Source organism: Neurospora tetrasperma (genome assembly GCF_000213175.1).
Source record: "Neurospora tetrasperma FGSC 2508 unplaced genomic scaffold NEUTE1scaffold_3, whole genome shotgun sequence".
NCBI lineage: Eukaryota > Fungi > Ascomycota > Sordariomycetes > Sordariales > Sordariaceae > Neurospora > Neurospora tetrasperma.
The window spans coordinates 3,387,824-3,407,556 of NW_009799101.1; the positions used below are offsets into that span (position 1 = coordinate 3,387,824).

The 19,733-nt window shown below is 51.1% G+C and overlaps 4 protein-coding genes across 4 annotated transcripts; 2 read left to right on the plus strand and 2 right to left on the minus strand.

The window, feature by feature from the left end:
• Positions 1-912: 912 nt before the first annotated feature.
• Positions 913-1,944, minus strand: NEUTE1DRAFT_63568 (mitochondrial import inner membrane translocase subunit tim23; the record flags this gene model as incomplete). The annotated part of the gene is made up of 2 exons (XM_009852837.1): positions 913-977; positions 1,048-1,944. The coding sequence occupies 2 exons, from the start codon at positions 1,705-1,707 to the stop codon at positions 927-929; spliced, it is 711 nt and encodes a 236-aa protein (XP_009851139.1).
• Positions 1,945-2,651: 707 nt separating this feature from the next.
• On the plus strand, positions 2,652-7,731 carry NEUTE1DRAFT_122379 (uncharacterized protein; the record flags this gene model as incomplete). The annotated part of the gene is made up of 4 exons (XM_009852838.1): positions 2,652-2,800; positions 2,899-5,203; positions 5,259-5,563; positions 5,615-7,731. The coding sequence occupies 4 exons, from the start codon at positions 2,652-2,654 to the stop codon at positions 7,644-7,646; spliced, it is 4,791 nt and encodes a 1,596-aa protein (XP_009851140.1).
• A 5,636-nt stretch (positions 7,732-13,367) lies between these two features.
• On the minus strand, positions 13,368-15,149 carry NEUTE1DRAFT_82256 (uncharacterized protein; the record flags this gene model as incomplete). Its single annotated transcript, XM_009852839.1, has 1 exon — positions 13,368-15,149. The coding sequence occupies one exon, from the start codon at positions 14,955-14,957 to the stop codon at positions 13,911-13,913; it is 1,047 nt and encodes a 348-aa protein (XP_009851141.1).
• A 1,023-nt stretch (positions 15,150-16,172) lies between these two features.
• NEUTE1DRAFT_100952 (uncharacterized protein) lies at positions 16,173-16,838 on the plus strand (the record flags this gene model as incomplete). Its single annotated transcript, XM_009852840.1, has 3 exons — positions 16,173-16,205; positions 16,411-16,555; positions 16,747-16,838. 3 exons carry the CDS (start codon positions 16,173-16,175, stop codon positions 16,836-16,838), a joined length of 270 nt encoding a protein of 89 aa, XP_009851142.1.
• Between the last annotated feature and the right edge of the window lie 2,895 nt (positions 16,839-19,733).

Sequence of the window (19,733 nt, forward strand, 5' to 3'; positions counted from 1 at the left end):
TCGTTACCGAGACTTGTAGCTCACTACGTCTAGTCTGTCGATTCTCAAAGGATCGTATTTTCCTACCTGTCTTGATCTCTCAGCTTCCATGTATTGAAACTGGTGCTTGCCTGTTGTTCTCAAGCCGAAGATTTGCATGGGGAATACTCGAGGAACAATGTGCGTACGATTTCCGGTCTTGCGGCGAATATGGAATTCGTCGGAGATCATGGGCCTTATCCTAAGGGAGTGAATATGTTCATTCGCAGTCCTGCCCCTTAGTCGCTTCGAACTTTGAATTCACACCTGCTTGCAATTATTCTCGACACAAACGTGTGCCAGGGTGACATGCCCAATATATCCCACACCAAACATTACCTCTATTATCTTATCATAAAACCCGGAGCCAACAGTCATGTACAACCCGCAATAGACTCAAAGTTTGAATGAAGCCTGCCGCAATGCCCCATATGCCCAACCGGGGCGATTGCGCTCTATGTCCATATGATCCGCTATAATACATACAATTTTCCACACACGGGGAGGAGAGAGATGAGACTAACCCTTGCGCTATGCACCACTATGCACACACCCTGCCCTTTGGCCCCTCTTCCATGTCCTGCCTTGTTCAAGCCCTGCCCAGCCCAGTGTCGCTTTATTTTCGTTCTTCCCTCTCTTGTTCGTACACATCCACCAGTCCGTGCCTGCTGCCCCTTTGCTCCGTGTTGACCCAAGAACAGACACACATCTTCTTCGCAGTGGTCTTCCGTGCTGGAGAGAAAGACACTGGTTTTTTTCTGTCGGTTCTCTCGAAGATTAAAATAATAGAGAAGGCTGGCTAGCTATGCACTCTTTTCATGGAGCAACGATAGATGGCCAGAGAGTCGTGGGATGAAGGGAACAGAAGACGACTTTTTTTTTTTCCTGTTTCATTCTTCGTCCCCACTTCAGTCAACCTCGTTGGTCTGGGGGGAGGGGAAGAACGTCCTCCTGGTGACCTAGTGACACAGTCAAGTTAGCAAGGTGTATTTCCAGTCTACGCCTGCCATACGAAAAATGGTAACATACCGCCCAAGCACCGGCTATCGTCGCAACAATACCACCCGAAATCATCATGGGCTTCAGACCCCTGGTGCTCTTGAAGAGCATACCACTAAGCGCACCGGCCAGGATGGAGTTGGCGGCATCGTGCTTGCCCCTCACGTAACCAATGCCGGCGTTGATTAGGTTGTAGCAGATGGCGACAACACCGGCCGAGTTGCCGAGGTAGGGACCGCGACGGGTGACGGCGTTAAGGACGGAGTTGAGGCGCAGCTTGGGCGGCTGGCCGGCCGATCTCTGGAGACCCTCTTTCAAACCCCACGCGCCTCCGATAGTGAGGGCCGTCAGGTAGGTGATACCGGTTCCGTAGCAGAGGTCGTCGGTGAAGCCGCGCGAGGGCAGAACTGAGGCGCTGGCGGCATCGGGCAGCGGGGTATCCTCAAGCGAGATGTATTCTAGTGTTTCCTTGTTGAGGCCGGCGAGAGGGTGTAGTTGTGTGGGGTCGGCGAAGGAAGAGCTACCGAGAAAGGCCTCGACACCTTGGGGCTGGCTAGCATCGAAGGGTGAGGGATATGAAGGAGCGGTGGTGGTGGTTGTCTGAGGTGCGCTGGGGGCGGGTGCGGCGGGCTCTTGCTGCTCTTGCTGCTTCTTGTTGCCTCCGGTGAGGGTGTTCCAAAGGCCGGACATTGTGACTGAAGTGGAGGGGTTCGATGGGTTATCGGATCGTCAAACAGTTGGGAAACACGAAGCAGATAGACCGCGGACTGCTGCGCGCAAGAGTGGTGACGGGTAGCCGGAGGGAAGGGTGGGTGGGTGGTGCCGTCGGCAACTAAGTAAGCTATCGTATCTTCGGAGGAGTGACGGACGGGTCGGTGGGCGAGACGGATGGGATCTCGAATTGGCTCCGGCTCACGCGCAACTTGGACCGACGCCTGTCTTGGCCCCCGATAACGTCGGAACTTCGAAAAAATTTACCTCTACGGCGCCCGCATGGCCCGTGCGAGCGATTGGCGTCATATGTACCTCTACATATGAATATACATACTCTTAGGCTATGTCAACATATCGAAGTGGAAGTCAACGGAAGCTGTTATGAAGAAGACCTTATTGAAAGGTCAACTGCAGTACATCGTGGGCATCTGAAGCTAGACTACGCCTTGAACAGAGATATTCAACGGATTCTCCATGTTCCCTTCATAGGTTTCTCAGGACTTCGCTTTTGCATCTTTTACGGGGTTCGTTTGTGATTCTATACAGTGCAGGGGTATCTCTTGGCATGGCGGCAGGCAACTTCAGACCCAAAACAAGCACGGTGGCCGGAGTGGATTCACCCCAGAACATGCGCAGTGGATGTAAACACACAGTGGGTGATGCTATAGGCCTTTGAAGATCCCAAAATTTCACAACTCGTCGCTCATACTTTACATGAGTGCCCAGCAGAGAGGTGGATTACTATCACAGTAACTTCAGGCCCTCAATTCTAACTGGGGGGCTCATTGACGGTCAGGCACTTACCACTCTTCGCTCCTTCTTCATTGCCTCCCTTTCCCCAGTCATCACTCTGCAACGAAGTCTCGGATGCACGTCTAAACCCGGTCCCTCAATCATAACTTCCCTTTTGGACTGCGGGGATGGAGTCAACCCAAGTCCAGCAAAATGCCCCCGGCAGCAGCACCATTGACACGGACGCTCTGCTAGCCGGACTGGGCCCTGAAGTGTTTGAAAATGCCAACACCATCACCAAGTGGCTGTTGTCACAACCCACCGAGTCACTCCCAGTGTAGGTTTCTTTTCTTTCGGATATCTTCAGTTTCCAGTTATTCTTTGTGAGAAATTCTCAATCACACATATACAGACATTCACTAACACCAGTGTTAGCATCGCACAGGCAATATTCGCCAAGTTGTTCAGCAACGCCTCCGAGTCTCGCCAGTATCACGGCAATGGTCACGATGTCGTAAGGCTCTGCAGCTTTGTTCAGCAATGCGCCAAGGCCAAAGACGAGAAGCTGAAGGAATGGGCCTTCACCGAGCCTGTCTCAACAAAGCTCTTTCATTTCTACCTTGAGTGGTATGAACACGACCCGCATCGTGCCCTGAGACTGATTCTCGATGTTCTTGTGGCCTCGGCGACCATCAATCCCAAACCCGAGACTGGGAAGGCAGTGAAGGAACACATCCTCAAGACCATCGTGGAGATTGTCGCTCGCAAGTCTGCCATGCAACTGACCAAGTCTGGCCTGCAGTGTCTGGACCACTTCTTGAACAAAAAGGTTCTTTCCCTCGACGATGTTGCTCGCAAGTATCGCGAGGTCGACTCTTCTGTCGCCGATCTACCTCATCTCTCCGTGTGGAAGTCCTTTGTCTTTGAGCTGTTCTCATGGATGGAGCTTCCCTACGTCTGCCCTCATGCCGGCAAATGTCTTGTGCATATTTTTAAGGGTTTAAGTACCCAAGAAAGCGAAAATTTCACTGTCGATGTTTGGAAGACGTGGCTACAGGAGGCTGTGGCCCAGAGACCAGCAGTCTTGGAGGATATCAAGAACTACGTCCTAGTTCCTATTTTCAAGACTGACAAGGTCGAATCTCTGAAGCTGCTCGAGGCGTTTAACCGCAGCGAGATACCCGTCGGATCTACACAGGATCTGACCGATCTGACTCTCTTGCTCCAGTTGGCGACACTCGAGACCGGCAAGCGGTTCGGTCTCGTGGAAGAACCCAGCAATGATATTGACGCTTCTCAGTCTTCAAGCAAGGTAACTCTTCGGGACACTGTCCTCGAAAGCTTCCTCACACATCCTTCACTCTCCGTCAGATCCAGCGCTTTCTCCTTGTTGGTCTCATCCCAGGCCACTACGAAGCCCTTTTCCCGGATAGCGTTTGACCTACTCAGGAAGCACCTCGCCGCCTTCCATGCCGACTTTGACGCCAAATTGCGCAACGAGGTGCTCGGCTATACGAAGAACCTGATTCGGCGTGTTAAGAACGTTATCTCCGTTGCCCAGAGAAGCCTTGCCCAAGCAGCCAGCAAGCAGAACCCGGCGCCTGCGGACAAGGATACGACATCATCAAAGAAGAAGCCCGCTCCTGAGAACTTGTTGAAGAGTCCCACTGAGGCCAGGGAGGTACTTGACCGCCACGAGGCTTTCTTTTCGTGGTACCTTGGGTTTTTGAAGGGTGAGCTTTTGCCCACAACGTCTTACCAACGCCACATCACAGCCATGAGAGCGGCACTTTTGGCGTTGAAGGTTGGAAAACACGCTGGTGCCACGGATGATGTTGTCGATGAGGACGTTTCAAAGTCAATATCTTCGGATTTCACTTGGATCCGCCTTCTTCTGGATCTACTCTTGGACCCTTTTGACGATGTCAGAGACTCCGCCTCTAACCTTCTGGGTTTGTTCTCTCAAGAAATCATCAAGTCCCCCGCACAACCCAGTCTCAATAGCAAGACCCAACTCGAGGTCTTGCAAGACTTTTGCCTAAAAGCCCGGGCTTTGGCAGACAGAACTGGCCGCGCTGATCACGGTGACGGCGCTGCTCGCTCCCAGGGACTTCTGTGCCGATGGTTAGATGGTGCAGATCTCCAGATTGCTCACATTTCCAAGATCATCAGTGGTCTTGAAGACAAGGTCACAAAGGCAGAGAAGGACTTGGGCCACGCCGCCATTGAGAACCCCGTACATCCAGATTTTGCCGCCATCAGCTATGCGTGGCCTGTGCTGGCCAAGGAGACCTTTTCCGAAACACAGTTGGAAGCCATCCATCAATTATATCAGCGCGTCTTCGACTGTGCCAAGCGTATTTGGGTAGCAGTCAGGCATGTGCTATGCGATGACTCTCCGGAAGGCCACTTGCCCGAGGAGATGGAGGAAATCGAGGGATTGGACACCAAAGACCTATTGAGTTACAGTTTCCGTGCAGTTCACGAGTCGAGCAACCTGATGCGACTGATGCTCCAGACGTTGCGTCTCACTCCAGGCCCGGGAGTGCCGTTCCCTCCTTTGCCCGTTTTCCAAGATACCGGGTACTTGACATTTGAGCAGCTTTCCAGCTTGAGGCATCGTGGTGCTTTCTCTACGGTATCTCTTACTTTTACGACATGTTGCCAGCTTACGCAAAAGCTCCCCATTGTCTTCCACGAGACTGCAGGGTCCAACACTTTGCTTCGCGAATGGTACAAGGTATGTTTTGGAACTGATCACGGCTCTTTGGCTACCTTATGCTAACTCTCTGAAGGGCACCATCAACTGCATCATGAGTCAGGCCTCCACCACCCGTCGTTCTGCGGGTATTCCTTCCCTAGTTGCCGGCATCCTAACAGCCAACGCCGAATCGCCCTCGTTCAACGAGGTTTTCAGCGAGCTTGAGGAGATTGGCAAGAAGCCGGTCACGCAAGCGGAAACTGATGGATCGAACTTGCCACAAGTACATGCTCTGAATTCGCTCAGAGAGATCTTCAAGAGCTCATTATTGAGCAAGAAGGCCGAGGCTTACCTGGCCAGGACTTTGCAGCTGGCTGCAAACAACCTAAAGTCCGAAGTGTAAGTTGCAGACATGCACCAGCAGTCGGATCGAATGCTAACGAGATATAGATGGGCCATTCGCAACTGCGGTCTCCTGTTGCTAAGGAGTCTTATCGACTGCTTGCTTGGAACGGGTGAGAGCAAGGCCATCATCGAATCGGGCTGGGACGGTGTCTCCGTTCGTATTTCTTATAACAAGTACCCAACACTGCCAGGTGTTATTCTGGGACTGTTGGAGTCTGCCAACAAGGCTCTTGGTGAAAATGCAAAGACAGCCGCCGCGGAGGCCGTTTTCCCGGCATTGGACATCATTCGTCGTGCCGGTCCCCCCGAGTCTTACCGCGCTGAACTCCAAGGTCATATTGAAGGCTACCTCGATAGCCACCTCTGGCACGTCAGAGAAATTGCGGCCAGGACACTCTGCTCCTTCCTTCTTCAAGGAGACTGGGTCGCAGAAATCCAGCGGCTCTTTGAGGAGTCTGAGGATCGCGCCAACCGCATCCATGGTGTCCTCCTGCTGACAAGATTTGTTCTGGAGCGCAAGACCAGCTTGGGTGCGGATGTTTCCGAAGATACATCCAAACTCAAGGTTCTCCTTCGCAGGCTTGCCGACGAGAGTGACAACTTCAAGACATGCCCCGTCGTCAAGGCTGCCTACCTTGAGATATTCAACATTTTGGCAAGCATCGATCCCATCGTCAACCAGTCGGCCCTTGAACTCATCGCCATCACTCCAGGCTCTGATTCAGCCACGGTGATGGACAAGACCAAGCAATACCCATCTTCGGCTCTCCTGGATGCAGAGGCTGTAATTGCCAGCGTCTACCACGCCGCAGCAGTCTCCGACACTAAGGTCCTACGGGCACTCTTTCTGCACACGCTTAGCAAGGACATCAACACCACCCAGCGAATGCTTGAGATGGTCCCTGCCGCCTGGAAGTCCATCACCACCACCGAAGCCATTGGGGGTCTCTCCAATCTTTACGCCGAAGTCTGCACCACCGCCGCCGCTAGCCCCGATATCAAAGCAGCGGCGATCTCTAACCTCGGCGATCTCATCGACGCCCTTCTCCAGCAAGGCCGTCAAGCCGAGCTTGTTGGCTTCCCCTTCATGGCCACCATTGATCAAACCTGGAAGGGTCTCCAACAAGGCGAGATTAACCCCAACCTCTCCTGCGCCATCACCCGAGCCAGCGGTTCCCTCATGGCCGCCCTTGCCCTTCGCAGCGCTGACACCACCACCACCGCCGCCTGTGGCGAAATCGACAACCAGATGGCCCAACGTCTCCGGGCCTGGGGCGCCATGATGGCCGACGCGCTTGACATCGACAACACCTTTGACACGCGCTATGCGGCCGCCTCTTCTCTGACCTCCTTCTTCACCGGCTTCGTGCCTACAACAGGAGCAAACTGGTCCACGGCTTTCCTCCCTGCGCTCTCGGCGCTCTACGATGCCCTAATTGACGACGACGACGAGGTCCGCGATCTTGCTTCCGCCGCTGCCGCGCCCGTGGTCGGACAGCAGATGGTTCCCCCCTCGGCAGCTGATCGCCTAGCGGTCTGGATGTCCGAGACGTTCTTTGGGCAAGAGGAGTTCCAAGAGCACTTGGTGTCTCGTCTCACAACCGGCAATTCCTCCCCAGTGACCGGAAAGTCTTCTGAGTTGACCTCGGCAGCGGAACAGCTCATCACCGCTTTGCAGTTCGACGACTCACTCTTTGCCACCGAGGAGCAGAATCTGTTTATCGATGAGGTGAGGGAAACTAGACGCTGGCAGCGGGAGCTCATCGTCCGCGCCTCTGCTTCCGGATCTTCTGACATCCTCTCGTCCGGGCTTGCGTTCGCCAAGCTCAGTAAGTGGACGGAGGAAGGGCTGGAGTACCTTACCAGACTTGTGCGGGCGAATAGTGATGGGCCGCTGGAGTGGACAAGTGATCAACATGTGTTCGCGGCTTGTGCGAGGGTGTTGCTATGCGCGGTTGCGGTGGTTAAGGTTGTCGGCGCCGAGTCGGCGGTTGGAGAGGCGTTGAAGACGTTCAAGGACGTTGCCGAGAAGGGAGGATTGCATGGTAGTTTGTTGGAGATTGTGGCGGCGGCGTGAGCGGGTGTTTATTAGAAGTCTAAACCGTGGTGATAGATGTGCACTAGAGCGCACGAAAAGTCTCGAATGCTATTGTCTTTCCTGTCCTTGACCCCGACCATGGATTTAATGTCATCCTTCGGCCTTTCACACACAACAAGACATGTCGGTCTCTCACTTATACCTCGGTGAAATATATCACCTGGGCATACTTCAATCATAGTGTCACCAATAGAGACTACACTCCTCCATGAAACACATTCAACCTGGCACACTCCTACACCCGCAACGCACCTGATCAACATCGCTGGGGAAAAAAGAAAAGAATGAACGGAAAAAGATATCAAGAAAGATATTCATACCAACAAGAAGAAACATAAAGACTGTGATTTAGACCGCTTGATGAAAAACCCAGCGCGGTGTCTATATCAAGAAAAGACGTTGTAAATAAAGTATATTCGCTATGGATGAGTAGGTATGCTTCGCTGGACCTACCATGGTACCCACTAAACATAGGTAAACGCTAAGCCCATACAGGCATATCCGAACTTCCCTTCGACTAAATATCGTAGTGTACTATCTTCAATTATCTCACGAACTATATTGTAAACCCTTCTTCCCTCCTTCACCCTCCCTCAGCCCATTCCGCCATGATGTCCGCCTAGGCAGTCCATGGAAGTATCTAGGTAGAGGTAGTCAACAAAGCGCAAGAGATTTCCGAGTGACACGTACCTACCCTGAGTAACTATCTTCAGCCGCTGACTTGTGAACTTTACCTGCTCAAACAGCTTTTGCAACTTTCAAATACTTGCTCGCAGTCGGGTTGTGCCTTGCCATGCCTTGTCTTGGTTCTGTCTTTACATTTTATGTTCCAGGTCTTCACTGCTACCTATTATGTACCCACCTAGCGTCGGGTCCTGTTACGCAACGGTTTTTGTGTAACGAGGGTGTGTATGTAACAAACAACCGGACCACAGCATCGGATGAACTACCCAACTCGACGTCAGGCGCATATCTCTAGATACATACTGGAAATATGTAAACTTTGCGGTCTGCCTAAATAGAGGGAGACATGAAGTGTTCAAGGTAGATAGATATGCTTGACTGTCCGGTCTTGTTTTGTTTTGTTTTATTCCGTTTCGCATATGCAGATGATGCGTTTAGAGTTGATTCTTTACCTGTACGATATCGGGGGGTGTCGAGTATGTGTTACAGAGTGTCCAGCGTCGTCAAGTGCCGAAGATGGAGGATGATGAGTAATGGACAGCAGAAAAAAACAAAACTGAGGCCTCCAACAGGAAACTGCCGCCTGCGTATACTGTAACTGTATACTGCATATCTAGCAACCTACCTACCTATAAGAGGCGGACCGGGTATGCAGAGAAGGCAATTTGCATTGCATAAGAGCGAGGGTGGGTGGGTGTCATGCGCACTTACTTCTCCGTCCGCGCAGGCAAAGTACATGGATACCTACTATGGTAAACAAGAACGCAGGCAAAGCGAAGCGAAGCGCTGTCACCCAGGTCTCTGCAAGGTAAAATGGAGATGTCAAGGTCAAGAACTCGAGAATAATTTCTTCTGCTGGTTGGTGGCTTGACACTCCTGTGTAGGTAGTCAGCGCCGCAAAATCGTATTTCAGAGGAAAGGCCAGTAAGTAATATGCAAAGGCCTTCTTTGGGCTCTTTTGGCTTGCAACTTGAACAAATATCAGTCTCCATGAAATCGAATAACCCCAGACGTCCGTTGACACACCCACCCCGATAACCCCACAGCGGTCGCTGAACAGGCCGCAGCCGCTTGAGGCGCTAAACGCTAAAACAAGTGTTTCCTGGCGTCCCCCCCTGCTCTGTGTATTTTTTCTCTATTCCATTTCGTAACTTTCGCTTCTTCTTCTCCTTGCCTTTTCCTTTCCATTCCTCGCTGCGTTTTTATTGCCGACTACCGCCGCCATTCAACTCAAACTGTCTGACAACGGTTGCCGTCGGCCGGATAAATCGGTCTTTCTTTCTACTCACATGTGTCATCAACTTGAAGCGTATCAGCAAGTTCAGCACTGCAGGATAAAGTGTTTACTGTGGCACAACTGCCATGAAAGTGGATATACATATGCAAAGGTAAGGGACGGACGGGCATGACGCTATGTATGCAACAGCCCGACAGGCTGACGGGACGGACGATAACGCAATTGCGGAAGCTACTATGTATGTACTGTGTTGAGCTTCTCCAGTTAATTAGGTAGGAGGACAGAGGGTACGTCGTATGCACAACGATTCCGGATATTGCAGTCAATATAGTGTCCGTCGCTGCAAATTCCGGATATTGCAGTCAGCGTAGCAGCAGTAAGCTTCTTTTGTGGGAGGTGTGGAACAAACAAATGATCCACGAAAGACATTCAGCTTCGAAAGATTGCGCTAACGATCCAACACTAGACTCATTCTACGGGAATGTCTCACTGATGAGATTCTGGCCAATTTGGCAATGGTAATGTGAGTTTTTAGTGTGCCAGATACGATAGACCTACACCAACTACGGTAAAAACTAGTTAATAGCACGAGGCTGGACTCTGGAGATCATCGTCGTGACACTACGCTATCTAGTCTAGACTTCCATATGTATCTCGACGTCGCTTCGTCTTATTACCGCGTATCGCGGAAAAAAAACACGTAGAAAAAAGGATTGGAGGTCGGAGCAACATCCGGTACGGGTCATTTTAGCGCTGTAACCATCGCTCATCTTCTCCATCCCTACGCTATCACCTTGTAAATCCTTCATTCCTCATCACACACTCACCGTGACGGCCCTACCTGTCAGACAATCTTCCCATCGCCGCATCAATTTCAGCGCACGTGCTCCACAATAGCAGCGACGAAGGCGGTGAGGAAAAGATCAAGAAAAGTTCGTGCCATCTGATGTCTCTCGTTGTCGTGTGACAATGAACGGAACGGTCCCCGCCCTCGGTGCGTCCCGAACGGTGACCGGAAGAAAAAGGAACTAAAAACCTGAAGACCCCCTTGTTCTTGCTTTTGACTGGCCAGCTTACGCTTCCTTGGCCTTTTTTTTTTTTTTTTTTTTTTTTTTTTTTTTTTTTGGTTGTCCATGGCCACGGACCCCCAGGACCCCCAGATCTCAGTCAGACTCAGATCGACACTTGAAGATTTTTTTTTTGGTCATGTCTACTGCGGTATGTTCCATATCATGGTTGATCATGGCGTCCGGAAACCGTATCTTTCCATCCATACGTGCAAATCGCGGTCATTACAGAAATATTTTCTTGATTTTGCCTTCGAGATCCCGCTTGGCGGACGGTACCCAAGTACACTACACTAGTTGGCATGTGAAGTAGGGAAGGATACAGTCGATACCCCTATTTCTACAAGTAATCCGGGCAGCCATTTTGGCTTGCACTACAAGGCGGTTTTGCATATGAGGGGGCAGACTCCACTCTATACTATTATATAGTATATAGCTAATAAGAGCCTCTAATAGCTAATAAGGGGCTCTAATAGCCGGTAATAGCTTTGATAAGGGGCGATAAGGGTGCCGGAAACCCCCTATTAGGGCCCCTATTAATTGCAAGTTTGTATAGCTAGCTGGCTGGACGGCTTGCAATTAGCAATTATAATAAATACCCATATATTTACAACCTCCCCATTATATAAAATTACTATATAATATAAGGGATTCTCGTACCTAAGTTATTTTACTATAGAGATGCCTACTAATTGCTAATTGCAAGCCGTCCAGCCAGCCAGCCAGCTATACAAACTTACAATTAACAGAGGCCCTAACAGGTAGTTTCCAGCACCCTTATCGCCCCTTATCAAAGCTATTACCAGCTATTAGAGCCTCTTATTAATTATTAGAAGCTCTTATCAGCTATATACTATACAATAGTATAGAGTGGAGTCTACCCCCTCATATACAAAACCGCCTTGTAGTGCAAGCCAAAATAGCTGCCCGGATTACTTGCAGAAACAGGGGTATCGACTGTAGCAGGCATCTCCATAGTAAAATAATCTGGGCACGAGAATCCCTTGCATCACATAGTGATTTTGCATAATGGGGAGGTTGCAGATACAGGGGTATCTACTGTAGTATAGTTAGCGTGGTACCGTTCCCGTACTGTCACCTCGGCTTTGAAACTTTTCACTTACGGTGTATTCCCGAACTCCGAACGGGCGCGAGGGGTAACGTTACCCTTGTAACAACCATTCATCTTTTCGTCCATTCTTCCTTTCGGAGCCGAAGTTGGAGATCGTCACGTTGCTGCAGACAAGGGGGGGGTGAAAAACTGCCGAGCCTTTCCAGGTTCACTACGTAGCATCATAAACAATTTTGATGAGAGCAAGACTCACAAGTCACAGCGGGCAACAGACATATCGAGCAGAGAGGTACATGATATTTCGTGCTTGAAAAACTTCCAGATATGATATCCGCAACTTGGTATAACTACTCCAACCTTCACGACAACGTATAGGCCAAAACCACCAGGGTATCTACTACACGTCTCGACTCACTCACAGAGCGAGTCTCCAAAGACCCCGAGCCAGCATCCCAGACCCATGATTGAAATCATTAAAAAGCAAGGAATTCCCGGTGAGTGAATGCGCACGCCATCAAACATGGAATGAGAACGAGAAAGTCAGGTCGCACAGCAAAAGTGACTCGTCGCTCTTGTTCCGCGCACAATGCGTGGCATTTCCTTCAGCGGCCAGGACACCTTGTTTCAAATCATAGGCCTCTGCCTTGCTTCTCAACCATCCCAACTATGCGAGGCCGGTTCAAGAACCGTTTGGCTATTAGTATGAGATATGGAGAAGCTTTGGCATGCGGTGAGATGAACCACACTTGTTTCCCCGCTGGCCAGTCCCCCTCCTGTATATCCACCGAAGTAATCCCGTCCCCCGAGAGTCCACGAGGATAATCGATAGAGTCGCTTCACCAAATTTGTCCAGTGTGTCGGTGGTGTTGAGAGGCTAAGAAAGGCCAGAAAGCAAACTTAACACGGCAGAAAGGAGGTGATGATGTTGTATACCGTTCACTGCTCAGCAGTGAGTGCCGTACACTATTCCGTATTGCCCTTCTTTTTCTGCATCGCGTTTTAGAGAAAACCATCCTTGCTTCAAGTCCCCCCTCTGCACCCCAACCTGAATATCCCCAGAGCCTCTTGCTGGATCTGCAAGACAGACAGGCTAAGAATCAGAGATCGTTAGTCTTTGTCGACAACCAGTGTCTGCCGGAGTTTGCGATATTCCAGATACGCGGTGGCGGCTAGATGGTGTTAAATCGGCCATGCCATAGAGGGAGGATCCCGAGAACCAGTCTCGTTCGTGTCGGGTGATCCCTCTCTTCCTCTAATCAGGAGCGCATATAATCCGAACGGTAGCGTCAATCGTTTCTTGCTTCGAGTCCGTTGGTCTTCACTTCGACATCAAGTCGTAAGATGGAAAACCCTTCGTATCGTTAGAAGTCGTCTTTGTCGTCGTAGCCATAGGGATTATATCCGTCAACATTAAAGGCCGTAAACATCATCCGTAAGACAAAATGAAAATCCAAGATAAAGGGTAAAGATGGAAACGTCTTGAAGCGAATGTGCGGTGGGGTAAACCCGTGAGGGAAGCCCGAGACACCGCGAAAGGGGTATCTTCCAAATGCCAGCCTTTTTGAATGCCGTGTACTGCGAGTGGAAAAAGGGGAAAACAAAAAAAAAATTGAAAGAAAGTGAAAGACAAAAGGGGTAATCTCAATCAAGAAAGTTTCTGTCTCGGGCTTGCGCCGCCGAGCCGTGGGTGCATTGCTGCAGTCTTCTTCTTAAAAGCAAAACACGCAAACCAGCCTATAACCGCCATGATGTAAATGCAAACAGACTACCCGCCCCAGGTCCCTGCCATGTGAGGTTGAAACAATAGGAAAAGCCGATGACCAAGCACACGGTGATAATGATGATGATGATATCTCAAAGCCAAAGAAACTGAAAAGGCACAAAAAACAAATAGACGCTCGCCCGCTAACCCGTAGTGAGATAAAAGAAAAACCAGTCGGGAGTAGATGCACCAAGAGAGGAGGTTGGTTGAGGAAAGAAGTGTCGAATGTCGCTCCGAATCCATATGCCAAACGGCGAAGTGCCTCTTGCTTGTGTGATCAAATCACCCAGCCGCTATGGGCATAAGTGCCGCGTCCTGGCTTTGTGGATATTCAAAAGATCCAGAACACTGGCGATCATGCGGAAGTCGTCGCGGCTGGATAACCTGGATAACCCGTGTCTGTTGTTGCAGACGTTGGTTGTCACATTGTCGTGGTGTACTCCTGATAGCGATCCCAACCGAAGTTGTTGAATCCCATGCTAACTCCGCAATGAGGAGCAAGCATACTGGGTAGCGGAAGGGGGGCGGAGACGAGCGTAGAGCCGTAGTAGTAGCCGGCCGAGGAGAAAGGCGTGCTGTAGGACGGCGTGCTGTAGGACGGCGTGCTATAAGCAGGTGTAGGTGAGGGCATTTGCACCTCGCTGACACCCATGCTTGCCCACATGGGGGGGCTGGCGGATCCGGATGATGCCACACTGGGGCTCGACGGTAGGACTCTCCACGACTCGACAGGAGCAGGCAGCGACGAGGGCGTTGTGGGTTGCGACCACATGCTGACGTTGGCGGGAGAGCTGGGCAACAAAGGAGGCTGACGGACGACATCGACGATCCTAGGCGGAGGCGGCAGCAGCGGCTTGTAGAGGTTCATGACGGCACTCTTGACATCCTCGCTCCTACCATCCAGCAATTCTCCAGCTCCCTCCTCTTCGAGACCTTCCAAAGCCGTCACGTGCGTGGTGAAGACAAACTTGTTGATGGCCTGAACAAAGTCCTCGTGAAGCTTCTTGCATTGCTGATCCTTCTCAGACCAGTCGTACGTACTGGCCTTGGTATTGGGGCAGTGGACGTCCTTGTGATACTCGATGAGCAACTCGATGGTGTCGGGGGTAAGCTTGAAGGCAACCTCGTTCCTCAGGACCATGTCGACGTGGACGATGTAAGCCTCCAGGTGGATAAGCTGGTAGTTGGAGATGGCCTCAACCAACGGGTTTGAGTCGTTCTTGAGTTTGTCTTCGGGAGCCTTGGGGAGCATGAGCGAAGCCAGGATCCAGATGGCATTCGGTGAGGACAGGGTCTCAGTCAAGCATTTTGTGTGCTGGGGTACGCTGTTGAGAGGCCTCTTGACTTTGTTGATGCGCTTCAGTGTCTTGGTCAACCATGGCTCAACCTTGGAACCCAGCACGACGTTGACGGAAGATGCTCTTGGGGCAAAGGCGGCGGCCGAGGCCGGTAATAGCTGGACTGGCATTATGGCCGGTTGTGAGTTGAAAGTTGGGAGGCTGGTGAGGTGAGGTGAGGTGAGAGACCTGAGAGTGACAGAGCACTGTAGTATAAGAAACAAGGTGAGCAAGGTGACGAAGCGGGCAGTCCCAAGACAAGGGCCTAGCGTACTCGCCGGCAACGTCAAATGAAAAGAGAAGAACGGGAGACGAGGGGCTCGTGAGGGAGAAGAAGGAGGGTGAGAAATCTCGTGTAGAGAGTCTGGGTGCTTAGGACGGTGGGGTGTAGTGGGTGTTATAGTCGTACCCGTCGTTGCCGTCACTCGCGCTGTCACCCACTGCCACTGCCCCCCTTCGAGCCCTTTTTTTCATACTACACCACCAACATCCCTACCTACAGCTGCATGCATGGGTACATTAGTGTGTAGTGTACACGAAGACGGGAGGGCAACCACAACAAGCGACGAGGACACCAGAGCGGAGAAGAGAGGGGGGGGGGGGGGGGGAGGTGTGTATCTTGAATGCGTCGTCGTTAGTGGCCGGACAAGCCACAAGCCCGGAAGGTCCAGATGGGGCCCGCTACACCGCGCTGGCTGCAGCTGCTGTTGGTTGACAAAACTCGCCAAAATCAGAGCATGTTGCCATCGTCAGGAGGCCGGTCAGCGCCGAAGCCTGAGAGGTCACTTTCTGTTTCAAGCCACTTTTCGACAGCCATTCAAGGCCATGGACTAACTCTCATCTCCCAATCTGGCCTGCATTTTCAACCGTATTGATGGAGTAGGAATGGTCAAACCTACCTAGTTAGCATCATCAATCCGGAAAAGAGCCCCGTCTCAAGTCCCAAATCCCCGTGCTATCTATCGTATGTTGTATCGACGACGTCGGGTCTGCCTAGTCCATTATCATGGCTCCATGGCTTCCGGGCTAGCTCCATGTAATAGGGTAGTCCGGCAGTCAAGCATCTGTAAGCCAGAGTTGGGTTCCAACAGGACGACATTCCAAGGAAGCCAAGATCTCGGGTATCCGGTTTTCCTTTCTTGAAGTTTCTCACAGTCGACAAACTTTTCAACGCTACCGGAGACCACGGGTGACGGGCGGGCGGACAGGGCATCTGAAGAGCCTGGCATCGATCAACTCGACCCCAGATGCCAGGGTTCTCCGGAGCTGTGTGTATACTGTAGCGTACTGTAGAGCCCAAAGTGCGTTCTTTTCAGACTCGCGCGACGCCACTTTCCGTGGCCAAGATGTTGGGATATGTGCGTACCTGGAGTCCCGTGGTATGTGTGTGTACTGTGTAGGCCGGGAACTCCCTTCAGTTTGTCACGTCCTCGCCATTGCGGTTGACAGTACCTATCGCAGTACATACCTGACTGACTGCGTCCGGGCTTGCGTAACTCCGATTTCCCTCGTCTATCTCTGCAGGCTGTGCTCAGCCATGCATATGCACAATGCTGGATGACAAAAACCCCGACGCACCAAGAGACGAATCGGCCGGTCTCTGGCATGCAACTAGAGCTGAAGACTGCAGATGTCCAAGATGTGGACAATGATGCCAGGAAAAACAGAGTAGCGCCACCGTCAGTCAGCAGGGAGTTAGTGGGTGGTATCCTTGCTATGAAAAATACACGTAAGTTACATTACGTTTCTGGAAAAACGGAAAGTATGGCTCCGCTGTGGTAATCCCAGAGCGCTAGTGCTTGGAGATACGTACCTACCTACAACCGACAGCTCCCCCCCCCCAAAGACACCAACGACCCCGCCGATGAATGGCACACAAACCACTACCACCGCGAGCCACATCAAAGAAAAGTACCCCAGCTCACAGTTATTCACATCTGTCACTCCTCATTAACTCGGCCGTGATTATCGATAGGATAACCATGATGCTGGAGGTGATTACAACACATTGACTTGTTCCCCTCGAAGGATCTGAAACATCCACTCAATCCAGGTTTTGGGTTCATAGCCTCCCAGAGCACGTGTGAACGCGACGAGGCTATATCCTCAATTGTGAAATTGAGGCACCAGAAGAGGACTGTCTTGTCAGTTGCCAAGGCTAACTCGCAATATGTATCAGAGCTTTTGCGGGGAAGGAAGCCAACACGAATGTAATAATGCTTACTCGGTCTTAGGTCATGGCAGATTGGTCTCACTGTCACCGATATGGCTTGGTAAATCATACTACTACGCCGTACGTTAGTTGTGGCCTAGATCTAGAGGAAATGTGCATTTTAAAAAGTACCTTTTGTGATTTATGATATCAAAGGGGATTCCATCTAACTCGTCACCGACCGGCGATGACATTGGCACAATGCTGTAGCAACCGGCGTGCTTTTGTGACACTGGCGGATCGCTGATGGAGTTTTCCGTTCTCTCATGTGATATAAAGCCTTTTGATTGTGAGCCGGTAAGAGGGGCTGAAATTACCTGACTAGATCTCAACGTGATTGTTGATAGCAGTATGCTTAGCAAGCCGTTGGTCTGATGCAAGCCACACGCGCGGCTACTAAGAGCGGAGGGGAAGAGGATCCGTATCTGGTGGACACTAGTATCTTTACTGCTGAAAATGGTGAGCTGCATATGACTCGTAGGATGATGTCTGGTCTGCCGTAACACACCATCTTCAAAGGTTGATCCACATCGTGAGATTATGCAAAGCTCCTACTCGCGGAAGTGTTGAGTCGCCTTGACACTGTCAACCAGTGGGAGCGTCCGCCACGATTGCTGAAACGCGGGGCGAGATGAACCCAGAGTGAACCCAGAGTGAACAGGATACCTTAATCATAAAGAACGGGCGTTGAGGTATCCTGAAGAGGATATGGCATGATTGACTTGTCGCCCAGTCGATCGTCAGAGGGTGCAATCGCTTGCTCCTGTCCATAAATCCCCAACTCCCCAACATGAAACGCAACAAGCGCGCTGCCAGTGGGCCGGGACGCTCCTTTTCCCTGGAACAAAACTGCCTTCTCGAGGCTTGCTTCTAGACCCAGTCTGCCAGTGATATCTTCGCCCACACCTTCTGACCAGATCCACGATCATCTACCGAAAGGTAGTGTACTGCTTGCATACGCCTGGGGCCGGCTAGTGGTCCAAACCAAGCAAGTCATCGGGAGGGGTGAGAAACCAGAAAAGTAGCTCAAACTGGAGTCATTGAGGACTTGTCTGCCGGCTTGACCACTCATTTCTCCCCTCTTCTTCTCCTCATAGACACCCCTGAAGGAGTTTTGGAGTAAGAATGATCCAGGAGACTCCCAGCTTGGTCTATAGCACGTGTGGAACAAAGACAGGGAATGTCCCAACGGCAATAAAGGTGTGAAAAAGGTACAAAAGGGTAGGAGGGTTGGCGTCAGCCTGTGAGAGAGCGTATGTTGGGATATGACCAGAAGCTGCCATGCTAGTGCGGGAAGGTGAGCAAAGGTTGTTTAAGTCAGACCCCTGTTTTTGAGCCTCATTGGCTGGAGCTCTGAGCGCCCTCGGCCTCCATCAAGAGAAAAAAGGCCGACATTGGAGCATCTCATTGGTCTGAAAAGGAGGAGAGGAACGAATGGGTGGCCCCAGAAGGCGAGATATTCACCCATGAATCATCTGAGAGGGGAGAAATTTGGTGAAAATGAGAAAATATAAGAGAATGTCTTTTCGAACCGTCGTGAAAGTCTTCATACACCGTCGCCCCACCCTCCCCGCTGTCTCAGCCAATTAAAATCGCTACATCCAACCCGCGGTCCACTCTCCACTTCGCAGTTGTATTCTTTCATAAATTTCGCCCAGTAAATCTGGGCATTACATTCTTTCATGCCATGCCAAGCCCAGACTCCAGACTACAGCCAGTACACGCACTAAACCAATTTTATAGGGCACTTTACAGCGCACTTTATAGGGCGTTTAGCGGTACGGTCGCACGCGGGCTGGGTCGCTGCATCGGCCATCTGCATCACGGTTAGCTAGGGAAATGCACTGAAAAGTAATAGATCGATCCGTACCGTCGATTGAAGGATAGCGCTTTGTTGATTTGGCGATAATTGGCGATGTACGATATAGTAGATTAATTGAGGGTGACGAGGGTGATGATAGGTAGTTTAGTAGAGGAGGCAATGCAATGAGGTACATGCTAGAATAATTGCTAAGTTAGACTGGCTGGGTGGCTAGTGCAACCCCTAGATGGATGTAATGGCTTGAAATCTGGGAGCTTGGCGGGCGCGGTACGAGTAGAGTAGAGTTAAAACCGGGAACTAGTAGAAGCAAGAGGATACAGCAATTTTAATTGGCTGGGACGGCGGGGAGAGTGGGGCGACGGTGTATGAAGACTTTCACGACGGTCCGAAAAGACATTCTCAAATATAAAGCCATGGATTTGCGGCAGCAAGCCACAAGAGGAGCACCCACTTGGTGTCGAGGTGGAAAAAGTCCATGTCTTGATGACGAGAACACAAAACTCCAAGTTTCTGGAGCAGTGGAAGGAATATGTAGAAACCCGTTGCGATTGGAGAGTCACGGCATATGATCATCTCCGAGCTGTACTATGTATAACCAAGGCTTTGGTGCCTCTTTTGGTGAATCCGACATGACGACAGAAGAATGTCTCATATGGCACCACCGGAGCCATGAACTAATCTTTTTCACCACGTCCACTGGGGCCTCGAGACTTCCGTAGTGCATAGCAACCTCGAGTCTGGCCTCGCGATATGGAGCCTGGGAGTATCAGACATGGGGACACAGTGGACCGCTTGGTTCCTGGCTCCGTGGGTTTCGTACCCCCGATCTCGTTGTGTCTTTCTTCGTCCTGGGGGGGGGGGGGGGGGGGGGGG